At 35.7% G+C, this 12,590-nt stretch overlaps 1 protein-coding gene across 1 annotated transcript in view; it reads left to right on the top strand.

Moving 5' to 3' along the window:
* Window positions 1-8,573, top strand: part of scn4ba (sodium channel, voltage-gated, type IV, beta a) — a 23,789-nt gene extending 15,216 nt beyond the window's left edge. Inside the window, exons 3-6 of the mRNA XM_016500386.1 lie at window positions 1,897-2,060; window positions 2,179-2,398; window positions 2,500-2,629; window positions 5,867-8,573. Of these exons, the coding sequence (XP_016355872.1) occupies window positions 1,897-2,060; window positions 2,179-2,398; window positions 2,500-2,629; window positions 5,867-5,960 (608 nt within the window). The 3' untranslated portion in view covers window positions 5,961-8,573. The remainder of the gene's footprint in view (window positions 1-1,896; window positions 2,061-2,178; window positions 2,399-2,499; window positions 2,630-5,866) is intronic.
* Window positions 8,574-12,590: the final 4,017 nt, after the last annotated feature.

Raw genomic sequence — 12,590 nt, 5'->3', positions numbered from 1 at the left:
CATAGTGCCGTCATCCTGCCACCAGAGGTCATTACTGACAAAAATATGTTTTCATTATAATAAAGTGTTATGCTCCCAAATAGTTTCAAACGATTAGACCAAATAGTTGAGCTAACATACAAAGCCAGTTAGGACTGTACTAACAATCAGTTTCATTCAGTATGTAAATATGTCGTATTACCACGTGAACTCTGATTGGATGGTTTATAGGTACTCATGTAATGCTTGAATGAAAATATCTCCAAATAAATTCTTACTAGTTCCTTACGAGGTTGAAGATATCTCCAATCGAATTGGTACTGGTACTTATTCTGTTTTTGATATTGTCTAATTATCAGACTAGTAATTATCCCAATAGTGACTAGTATCTAGAAAGTATTCATTAGATATTAGTACGTATTCATTAAATAGTATAACTTTTCATTAGATTCCATTAGTACCATTTAATGGATGCTAGTAACTATTAATTAGGTACTAGTACTTATGTATTAGATATTAGTAGATTTTGTAATTGTCACTAATAACAATTATTATCTTAGTCACAACTGTTTGTTTTAGTCATTTTATGTTATCACTATAGTCTGATTTCTTGTAAACAAACAACATCATACTGTGTCTCTACAGTACGTCTCTACAGTATGAAGGCACCCAACATGCAATGCAATATGAATAGATTATGCTGTACAGTTGCTTCGCTATTGTTTATTATTATTATTAGTAGTAGTAGTAGTAGTAGTAGTATTTCCATCAACAAAAAAAAACTGATTTCACAGTAAATTTCTGACTACAGTAATTTATTATAAAATAATACTCTTTAATCCTGTAAATTCCTGGCAACATTTTTACAGTTTACCATTGACATATAGTACTAGTATCTAATAAATAGTATATATTTCATTTAGGTACTATATCTAATGAATAAGTACTAGTATCTTGTAAAAGGTACCTACTAGTACCTAACGAATAAGCACTAGTAGCTAATGAATCAGTACTAGTACATAATGGAATATATACTATTATCTAAAAATAAGTACTAGTAGCATGAAACTAGATACTAGTAGTTTTTAAACATTACAAGTTAAACAGATTGCAATAAATAGCCTCTGTTCTGTGCTTGTGTCTGTCTATTTCAGTGTTTGGAGAATAGGCTGGTCACACACTCAAGTCCTGTTTTGAGAATGTTTTGTCAGTTCTTTTGTAAAAGAAAACAAAATAGCTGTTGATAAGACAATGAGCAATGCAACAAGTGCGATGCAACCAATGACTGCCTCCTCTCTCTATCGTTATCAATCTCCTGAGATTTAAACTCCCTTTTAGAGCCATGAGTGTTTACTATGAGCAAAGGATTACAATCAACTGAAACAAAAGCATTAGTATTAAAAATGATGGTAAAACAAATCTAATATGTAAAGACACAGCATAAAAATACAAATCTTAAAAAATACATATGATTATATAAAATCAAATCAAATACTTTTTTCATAAAATAAATATAAAAGTTTGTATATACTGTTCAAACATGTTTAATATATATTTTTAAAAGTCTCACAAAGGCTGTATTTATTTTATCACTTGATCAATAATAAAATATTATTATTATATATTATTACAATGTAGAATAGCTATTTCAATGTCTATTTTATTATATTATGAAATGTAATTTCCTGTCATGGCAAAGCTGATTTTTTACTCCGGTCCACATGATGCTTCAGAAATCATTATAATATGATGATTTGCTGCTCAAGAAACATTTCCACACACACACACACACACACACACACATCCAGAAATGTGCTATAAACCATACTAATGTCTCTCAGTCACTGTTTATTGTTCTTGTTAGGAAAAGCCTTTGCTGGCTTGATAATTGGTGCCCATTTCTTCCTTTTCTCTCAGGAGTGTGGTACGCTCAGGCATTGGAGGTGAATACAGGGAAGGTCCATTTCATAGAAGTGATGAATGGAAGTTCAGTACTCTTACCCTGCACTTATGCCAGCTGCATTGGCATTAAAAACCTTTACTTCAACTGGCAGTTCAAAGACAATGGGACATTGATTAAGGTGAGAGATTTAGCCATGTCTCAAACATACTTGTTTTCATGCAGTTCATGCAAAAAAAAGGTGTGGATTAATTGTCCAAATACTCTCTGATGGCACTGTCTGTTATTCTTTCCCTCAGCTCTGTGAGGCCACCATCCCAGCAGAAGGAGTAGAACCTAATGTGAAAATCTATCATGAGCGGGTGGAGTTTGTTGGCTCCAGCAAACAGAGTAACATTTCCATCTTACTGCATAACGTCACCTTTGAGGACCAGGGAGATTACATCTGCTTTGCCCGCAACCCCAAGGAGAAGGAACGCAATCATAGTGCAGTTTTCACTCTTTTTGTGGTGGATGAATGTAAGTCTCCATTTTACAAAAGGCCTCAAGTAGTGTGATTCTTTCCATTATGTTTGGTGTTTACCCACTCAGATCATCTCAATATGTTACTGTCTTCGCAGTGAAAGTGGTGGACAACACATTGACCGTCATCATTGTGTCCGTGCTTGGCGGGGCCATAGGTCTGATCATTCTCATCATGGTGGTGAAAGCTGTAGTCCTCGCCATTCTAAACAAGGTCCAGGAGAAGAAGTAAGTTTTATCCTGGGCAAACATTTTACAGTAATGAAACTTCCCATAGTTTGTATTGCTAGATAAAAACCGAATGAATAAATCTGAACCTGCCCTTATTTTCTAATTAGATACTTGGTAGATATTTAGCTACTAGATACTATAGATAGATACTATAGATAGATAGATAGATAGATAGACAGATAGATAGAAAGATTCTGCACTCTAAAAAATGCTGGGGTCAAAACAACCCAATAGCTGGGTTTGTCCCTTTTTGACCCAGCGTTGGGTTATATTTAACCCAGCATTTTTTAGAGTGTACAAACACACTGACCGACAAACAGATAGATAGCACATTTTCATTTATAATGGGCAGTGGAAAAATATGCAGAGTCATCCTCCGTTCTCCATAAACGGTGGCATGTGTGATGCACACTAACAGAAGCGACCCACCAGGGCCCAGTGCTTGTCTGGTGTCTTTGACATGGTGACTGTTATAAAATGCCTGTGAGACCAGAGCAAATGTCAATAAATATCATTTTGAGTAAATGTCAATAACAAGGCATTCTGGGTAATGGTGAAAGGGGTCATCCATCCCAGGACAACATTTCCTTATTTCCTCTGTCTGATTCATTGTAACTTAAAGGGATTGTTCACCCAAAAATGAAAATTACCCCATACCCTCAAGCCATCCTAGGTGACTATGACTTTCTTCTTTCAGACGAATACAATCGGAGTTATATTAAAAAGTGTCCTTGCTCTTCCAAGCTTCATAATGGCAATGAATGGTTGTTGATATTCAATAGTCCAATAGAAGTCCAATAAAGTGCATCCATCCATCATAAAAAGTACTCCATACAGCTCCGGGCTAACGCTAACCGTCGTACGCGTGTTCATGAAAGAGAAATCAAGTGACCGTGATTTCATCAAGTACAACATGTTCCTGGATCAACATCCTTGTTGATCCTGGAACAACATTCCAATCAACCAATCAGAATTAAGGGATAACTTTTCAGGAAATATCTGTTTTAGGCTTACGATCAGGGTTAGGTGCTTCTACACCCTTGTTAATCAGCTATCATTTCCCACTGATTTTAGGAATAAATTATGGGTAGGATTAGGTTTAGGGGTAGGGATTGGGTTTAGTCTATAATTTTGGACAGTAATGTTGATCCAGGATCAACAAAAGATGTTGATCCAGGAACATGTCTTACTTGGCAAAATCACGGCGACCCATGAAAGAGTGGCGTTCCAGCGGATAACGTAGGCACAGCGTAAACTCCTGTGAGAAGTGATGACGTGGAAGCGCAGAGGAGAGAGCAAAACAAAACACCAGTCACGAATTAGAATTACAAAACGAGGATTTGTAAAGAAAAATGTTGGAGAGGAGATTGGTTTTCCTCGGTTCTCGAGAAACTTGGTTCTTGTGAGACTAGCATATTCTCACCGGAGCTTTCACTATACCTACGTCCCATGTAATCCGCAGGAACACCATTCTCTCGTGAATGTGCATATTGCAGTTAGCGGAAGCTCTCCTTTTTTTTTTATGGGGTAAAGTAGAAAATGTCACACTTTCCTGAATTATAATGAAGAAATTATTGAAAAGAAAAGCTTATTCAATTGTTTATACTGTAATCTTCAAACATTTAAATTGGGGCTGTCAATAGATTAAAATTGTTAATCAAATTAATCACATCCTTTTGATGTGATTAATCGCGATTAATCGCACACTTCATGAAATTAAGCATAGACCATTTATCTTGTTTCAAATGTTTATTTTGTCATCATTTGCTATATCCAGCAAAGTAAACCAAAAGATTGAAGGGTGATTCATAAAAATCTATATTTTCTAAATATAAGCTATATATTTTCTAAATATAAGCTAAATTTAGATGTCTTTCCAAAAAAGGACACTTAGAAACTACAAAAGGACACCAAAGAACCAAATGATATAAGGAGCCCATATAAGCACATATGAAAGAAAAAAAATCAGAATTTTATAGTATGTGTACAGCGCAACAACAAAGAGCTTTTTTTACATTTTAGAGAAGCCAAGTTGCGATACCGAACAGGACCACATGGAGATGCCAAAAAAAAAAAAAACCTAAACCAACCGCCTGCTGATTGCATATATCTGCTACAGTACACGGATCCATTCCGTATAACTAAACACAGCAACATAAACATGACAAATCAAAACATTCGTAAATGTGTGTGGAAACAACGTGCCTGTGCATAAATACAATGTGCGATCAGTGCGTCAAGAGCACTCATACACGCATTATTATAACAGACTCACACGTGCTTACTGTACGACTCCTGTACGCCACCGCAGTCATCTTTACCTTGATTGCAGTCTTCATCCATCAAAACTTTACTAGCGAGACTGGTAATCCAGTCGAGAAAACGTAGTTTGCGTCTCATCTGGCCATACAGCGATGGGATGTGTTGACAATCCGTTCAGTCTGTACTTCACACAGGGCAACGTGTGAGGGCTAGCGCTCTTCAGAGACAATCACAGAATATGACAGAGCTCGTGTTTAAAAGCGAAACACTGGAATTAATAATTCACTTAAAACGTAACGCAAGTCTCTGTTCTCTCTGCAATCTCTGATGTAATCAGCCTGGTTTCCTTTATATTAGCGCTGTTTTGGATGGATTGTTTGAATGCATTCGCTTACTGGATCATTGGACTGAAAACTTTCCCGGAGTTTAGCGGCTTAAAATGATCTAATCGCAAGCAGAGAAGCAAAATTGGGTTAAAGGGTTAGAATAGAAATTGTGCTTTAGTGATTTTGCGTTAAATTATTTTAACGCGTTAAGGATTGTAAAATTAATCGCATGCTTTAACGCGTTAACGATGACAGCCCTAATTTAAATATGATGTCATAGAGAAGACACCTTGGGATGTTCATCTTCCATTCTCTATAGTCAATATAACAGCAATGAATCAGTCACTGTATATGTCGAGCAGCTTTCGGTTGGTCAGCTCAGCAAATCAAGTGACTAACTTGAACCAGTTGTAAATGACTGGATTTCAACAGTGACAATTTGCAAGAACAACAGTAAATATGACCACGTGCTATGTCCATATGAAATATACGAAACCAGGTATATTTCTAAGAACTTGGCATATATGTTTTGAACAACATTTTTTAAATATGTTTGTTTTTTTTTTTTTGTTTTTTTTTTTTTGTCAACCACAATCATATTTGTCATTGATTCTACAATGTCTGTCATTTTTCCTCTTTCTTATAGTAAAGAATGCCTTGTGAGCTCTTCAGGGAATGACAATACAGAAAATGGCCTCCCGGGATCCAAAGCAGACAGCAAACCGACACCAAAGGCATGAAAAGACCATGTGTGTGTACATATATGAGCATATGTATACATGCATAACAGAATCATAACAGAATGAAAGTCATAACAATGGACAGTTTTATTCTCTTTATCTCATGAGAAAAAAAAATGCTACATATAAATTTTAGATTGTGCTTGAGGAAAAATACAAAGTGCTGCAGGCTGGATCACACACACCCTTTACAGGACTGAAACAGCATAACAAATATTCAGATAGCAGATTATAGGAGTGTGCTTGCATTCTGTTCTTGTCTGTGAGACACAGCACACACACACTGCCTTCTTCACGAACTGCCATATCCTTTCAATACTCAACAGCACAAGACCCACATAAGGAAATGTTTGCGATAAACTTCCAGTGCAACTTTACACATCTTCACACTGCATTCCAAAATAACCTGAGGTGGAATCTCTCACAAGCTGACAAGTCAGTAGCAAAACTAACTCAGAAACACCTTTCTGGGAAAATACTAAACAATTTACACATAAAAACCATGGGTGCCTCTTTAAATTGGAATATGTTTTCAAGCACCAATTCAAGCAGCTAACTGAGTCTGATTATTAACCACTCCCACTAATTTTACAAGTGATTTTGAGGTCATAAAGAGCAGGATGCGAGTGTACTTGAAGGCCAGAAACACACTTGATGCAATAGCACCTCTTGTGGCAATGCTGATAATACAACACATACTTGCAGTACATTACGAATGACACATTTTATGTTTGAAAATGAGGTTGTGTAGAGTATTTTTCATGCCTAAAAGGGGGGTGGGGGGGTAATCAGATAAGGGGTGTATATCCAGCATCCAGCCCAGCACGGTTTATTATATTTATTTTTCTGCTTTTTTTTCTGCTTTAGATAAAACACAGGTGCCTGTAAACGCTTCAAGCTCCACATGCTTCCTGGGAGCCTTCAAATGCTATATAAATAAATTAATTAAACAATGCTCACATAAAACAGACAAAAAAAAAATAATCTATAGGAAATAAACACATTCAAATATAAAGACAATCCCCAGAAACCAACTCCCTGTCGAAAATGAATGATCTTTTGATGCTGCTTTCAACAAAATAACCAATAACTTTTCCTAATGCATGTGAACGATTTTATACAGTACATCTAGCGTACTATGTATCCATTTCTCAGAATCGTATTCTCCTGTCTCTTCTCACATGACTGATCAGTCTGTGCTTGTCGTAAACAATGCTACCCTCACTAGTTCATCTTGTACGTATCCGACATACAGGCATGAAGGGCCACTGTAGTTAACTGGTAAAGCTTATCATGACATCCACACTTCACAGGACACAATATGGCCATTGTTGCTAACTGCTAATTTTGAATTTTGACATCCAAACTAGCAAGCCAGCAATTTATGTGCGCAAAACTGCACCAATCCTCACAGATGCTATGCTAATACTTCTGTTTTCATATCATCGTACAAAGACACAAGCCTTCTGTGACAAAATATAATGAATCGTGATACTTCACATGCTTCTCAATGGCTAATTACAGTTCACATGTAACTATCATTAGCATAAACTTCTCAAAACTTCTCATAGATCTCAATGCTAATTCAAGAAAACACAAATTGCAGACAATACTTGTGGGATTTTGCTTGTTAGACATTCTGGAACTCTAAAACAAACTGTTTATCAAAACAAGCACATTTTCCATTTATTTAGTAGTTATTTAAGACTCAAGTGCCATACAGAACTGCTAGTGGAACGGTGGATGATTTACTTTTGCTGCCATCATGTTTCATCTGTCTTCCTCTATCCTTAACCCTATAAATGCACAATGCTCGTTCATATCCATATCTGGTTTAAGTATAAATGTACCGACAAATTCATAACATGCGATGAATGTCACTTTGCGATTACGCCGAAAAAAAAAAAAATGAAATGCAATGAAACCCTCACTATAGTCTTCCGCCATAACCCAAAGATGAATGTACCAGTGGTTGTAGTTATGGCAGAGTTCAGAGGGGTCATTTCTGGGCACTTTATTCATAAATATATACATAACAGTGTTTTGAATGCACATTGTATATGTAGAGAAAAGTACGATGTAGAATTTATCGCAGGATATTTGAATATGTAGTTGGATAGCTGCAGTGGTGATATTAAGAATAGAGGAACAGGAATAATCTGTCTCTTTGAATGGCTAGATCTCTTATATGTGCACATATTAGCAGTCTTCCAAATCACTTGACTCTCTTTTAGAAATCAGGGGCTTTGGCAATCTCAACTGTTTGGGATGCTTTTGACAGAGTGGTATGAAATCCTAGCTTGAAATGCAAGTGTTTATTGATGAAGTCTTTAATTCCTTTAAAATCAGCCGTTCTTTGGAGAAAGGGTTTGGTGCCGCTCTGTCTGTCAGATGCACTGTACAGTATGTGGTTAGTGTTGAGTGTCCTAACTGTTTTCGAGCTGTTCACATGGCCTCTTTGATTCATTTATGGCAGAATGTTTTAACATGTTATGCTTCTTACAGCTTGTTGCCTTTTGTCATTTGCAGCTAGTGTATTTATGATTAAACTGTCAGATAAACAAGGAGATTACGTAGATCAGCAATACTGTAAAAAAAAGAAAGGAAAATGTACAAAAAAAAAAAAAAGTTAATACATGAGTGCCTAGGCTCTCGAGAATGGACTGTTGTATGCAAATGGGCAACTTGAACTTTTATTAGAGTTTATTTTTTTTAATTATTATTTAGCTATTTTTAGCTGACGTTTTAATCCAATTCCTGTTCTGCTTAATTTTTGCAACTTTGTATTTTTTTCCCCTAAATATTTGGCATTTATTTGAATCAGATGTTTAATGATAATGAAGTAGTAGTGGTGGTTCTCAACTGGTTTTGCTTTGCACTGGACATCAAGTGGCTTAAGAAATAAAGCTTATCATACAAAAGTAATCCATAATGTCTTCAGAATCAAGCATTGAAATTTCTTCAACTGGAAACTACAAATATAGTATTCAATGTAGTTTTGTTCATGGTTTTGAAGGTCACATAACCTGTCCATGATGGAGTCTGTCTATTTGGACTAGCTTCTACCAAGTCGCAGGTAAAGATTTGCCGAAATGCCACAGAATTGTTTGCATGATTATATGCCTATTTTGATAGAATAATGCATTTAAAAGTATTTTTCAGTCCATCTGTGCTGTAAAAACTGACCTGCAATCCATTTTTGGTTGGCAGCCAGTTGAGATCCACTGGTGTAATGCGTACCTCTATAGACACATAGATATCTTGGTCTGGTTGCTTATGTCTGCTGGAATGCTTGGCGCAGATCAACCAACTCTGGGCTTGTTAGTAATGTCTGGGAAGGCGAGCCGCTGTTCTGAAACCAGACTGCATTGCTGCAGTGTTGCAGTGCAAACCGCATCCTAAGAGTGCAGCACTGAGCCATGCATCTGCACACATCAGGCTGTGTTTCTCTCTGGATCTGAAGGGTTATAGCAGGGAAACTGAAGGGATATGTCTGATTTCTATCATTAAAAAACAAAATCAATCAAATTGGCCAGCATTGTACGTACTATTAAGTTCTTTACACAGGAGGCTGTATAAATTCAACTTACTTCAATGCATGTCACATGTTACAGCCACTAATTTAAGGTAAATATCTACAGCTGCATTTTCAGACAGGCTGCTTGATCTTGGTAGAAAGAAAATATGAGAATATAAAATATGCTTTTCTATTTTGCAGTGAGAATTTGTTCTACTATACTTACATGGGATGTCCAAAACCACTTGCACTCTTTTAAAATTCTTGTACTATATTCATTTGAGAGTTTGTCTCACTCCGATCTGATCCCATTCAGGAACAGATTGACTTTTTGTAAAGTACACTTACAAAATAATGGATATCAAAAAAACTAGATTTCACTGCCTGGGTGACTCACTCTCACTGCCAAGCCAACAGAGTGTGAAGACTTCAATGTGCTCCAACACATTCCAAGACGCTCTGTCTCCCTCTAGTGGATTTAAGACTTCCAACATTTTTAAATAATCGAGATTTCCAGTAGCACTGGCTATGTTTGGAAAGGCAAATTAGTACACTGCTTACTGCATACTGCGCAGTATACATTGAATATTATCCGCGTTTTAAAAATAGTATGCTGAACAGTATGCAATATGCTTCACTTTTGTCACATGAATTAAGTCTTACATTTAATAATTGGAAATCCAGTAAAAAACAGATATAAAACAGATATATTTTTCATTTTTAATTGTGTAAAAGCTAGCAGAAACAATTCTAGGAAAATCAATCCCACTGTAAATGGAAATTTATGTTGGGAGCATTGCATTGTGGGGTATTCTACGTCATGTGCTCTGCTCTATACAGTGGTATTTTAGTATTATGTATGTACTATTATCATATTTATTACAATTTTAAATGAGCTTTTATTTAATATTTTCAGTTTTCGGTTGTACAGTGGAATTGAGCTAATGTTGCCGGGGATTGTTTTTCAGTTTGCGGGTTAAAGCGATCTCAAAACAACCCTCAGCGGAGGGGAAAACCATGGCAAAAAAGACATTTGGGCTAGTTTTGATTAGCAATTGAGCTGTTTTTTTTTTTTCCGCAGACCTGGCAACCCTGTCGTTTTAATTTTAAATGAAGTTTTAGTAATCTGTTTTTGTCATTTTTATTGTTGGCAGTAGTAGTTGTTGTTTTAAATAATTGCGTTTAGCTTTCATTCATTATTTTTTATTATATTTGATTTGTTCAATTTGAGTAATTTTAGTACTTCAGCTTTAATTTATTCCAGTTAGTTGTTAAAGCAACATTACTAATTTTTACATTTTTAATAGTAATAAAACAAAATTATTGCTAATTTTTAACAATAACTGCACATGCTGTATATCGAACATGTGAGCAAATGTCAAATGTAGTAGGTACAGGTAAATGTAGTAGTCACATATTGCATAGGCCTACTGCAAAAATAATACTAGTGGTATGCTAGCATGCTAATCCAAACCTAGCCATTGTATAAGGACATATGTAGAGTTTTAAAGTGTATATTTTACAGGTGTGCACAAGTGTTCTTCGTGCACCACATAGTGTAGACAAATTTAAGATATTTTATTCCTATACGTAAACCAAGACAACAGCCTAAATATACAACTATCAAAGCTACTTAAACACAAACCCTGCTGTAGCTACCACCCATCAGTGCACCCAGGAGAACAGTCTTTTCATTTGAACTCCCTCTTCTGTATGTTCATAAAGGAACCAGCTAAATAATAGGCAAAAAGGTCTGAATGGATAGCATTTGAATACTACTTTTGTGATTACTGGCTCTGACTGAGCACTTTAAACGCTTACAGACGCACTTCATGCAGCCTACTCAGAAAAAAAAAGAACATGTATGTACAGCTTTTGTCTTGAAACTTCCCTTTGTACCAACATCTGCCATATTCCCTTATCATAACTATGCACCTCAGTAGATTTCTCTGGACTGTAAAGAATAGACTAATAAACTAATGAATATATAACTATGCGAAATAAAGGTTTGCAAAAAAATATTACTAGTTGTGTTTGTTTGTTTGCTGGTGGTGGAGTCATTGACGAAACTTGTTGTTTACCACTCTTCACTTTATTATAATGAATTTGACATGACAAACACAAATCTGTACAATATTTACATTTACAAATAAATATGCTTTACTTTCAGAAGTAGGGTGAATTCAGATAAAAATGGGTGACTTTATTTGACACCGAGTTGCCTGTCAACAAAGCCCTAATTACATGAACCCTCCCTACGTTAAAAACCAACATTCATAAGTTAAACAAGTTGAAAGACATTCATTAAAAAAAAAAAAAAACAGGTTGAATGATGTATTTTAGCTTTGTGTGTTTAAATGTGTTTTCTGAACAAATATCAAAAGCCACATGAGTCTGAATGTGACTCATTTAGAATTGAATACTAACCCACAAAGGGAAATATGTGACGTTCACATACACACGGCTGTTAAATACGGGTGTCATTCTTCTTTTGAGCACTTAATCCCAGTCTGTAGAAAAATATTTGGCCTCTATAACTGATGCCATAACTTGTAATTCCATATTTAATATTAATGTAAGATTTGTTAAGCGTTTTAAAGGCACCATGGCATTTTGGCAGAGTAAATTAGCACTGGCTTTAATTCAAGATTATAACATGACACCCGACAAAAAAAGTAATCAGACCTCACAATGGTACAAGTACAGACATATTAAAAAGAGAAAAAGCAGCAGCACCCTCTTGTGGCTGTTGTTTATTCATCCTCACGACTTTATGATGCTCCTTCTTCAGTAGAACACAACGGAAGAAATGTAGCAGAATGTCCAAGCTGCTATTCTCCATATATTAAAAGCAAACGACAAGATGTCAACTTTAAATTGTAATGCGTTCCAGTTGCAAAGCTATCATATGACTTCATAACTTTTGAGTTATACTTTTGTCTGTTTTGGAACTTGATTGACCCTGCAACTCTTAAAAATAAAGGTTCTTAATTGGCATCTATGGTTCCATGACGAAACCTTTAACACCCATCGAATCTTTACATTACAGAAAAAGGTTCTTTAGTGGAAAAATGCTCTTTAGATTATTAAAATGTTCTTCATATGACTAAAAA

This window comes from Sinocyclocheilus anshuiensis, unplaced genomic scaffold (assembly GCF_001515605.1).
Source record: "Sinocyclocheilus anshuiensis isolate Anshui unplaced genomic scaffold, SAMN03320099.WGS_v1.1 scaffold374, whole genome shotgun sequence".
In the NCBI taxonomy this organism is placed as follows: domain Eukaryota; kingdom Metazoa; phylum Chordata; class Actinopteri; order Cypriniformes; family Cyprinidae; genus Sinocyclocheilus; species Sinocyclocheilus anshuiensis.
Note: the sequence above shows the minus strand (reverse complement) of the source record. Positions and strands in the feature narration are given on the sequence as shown.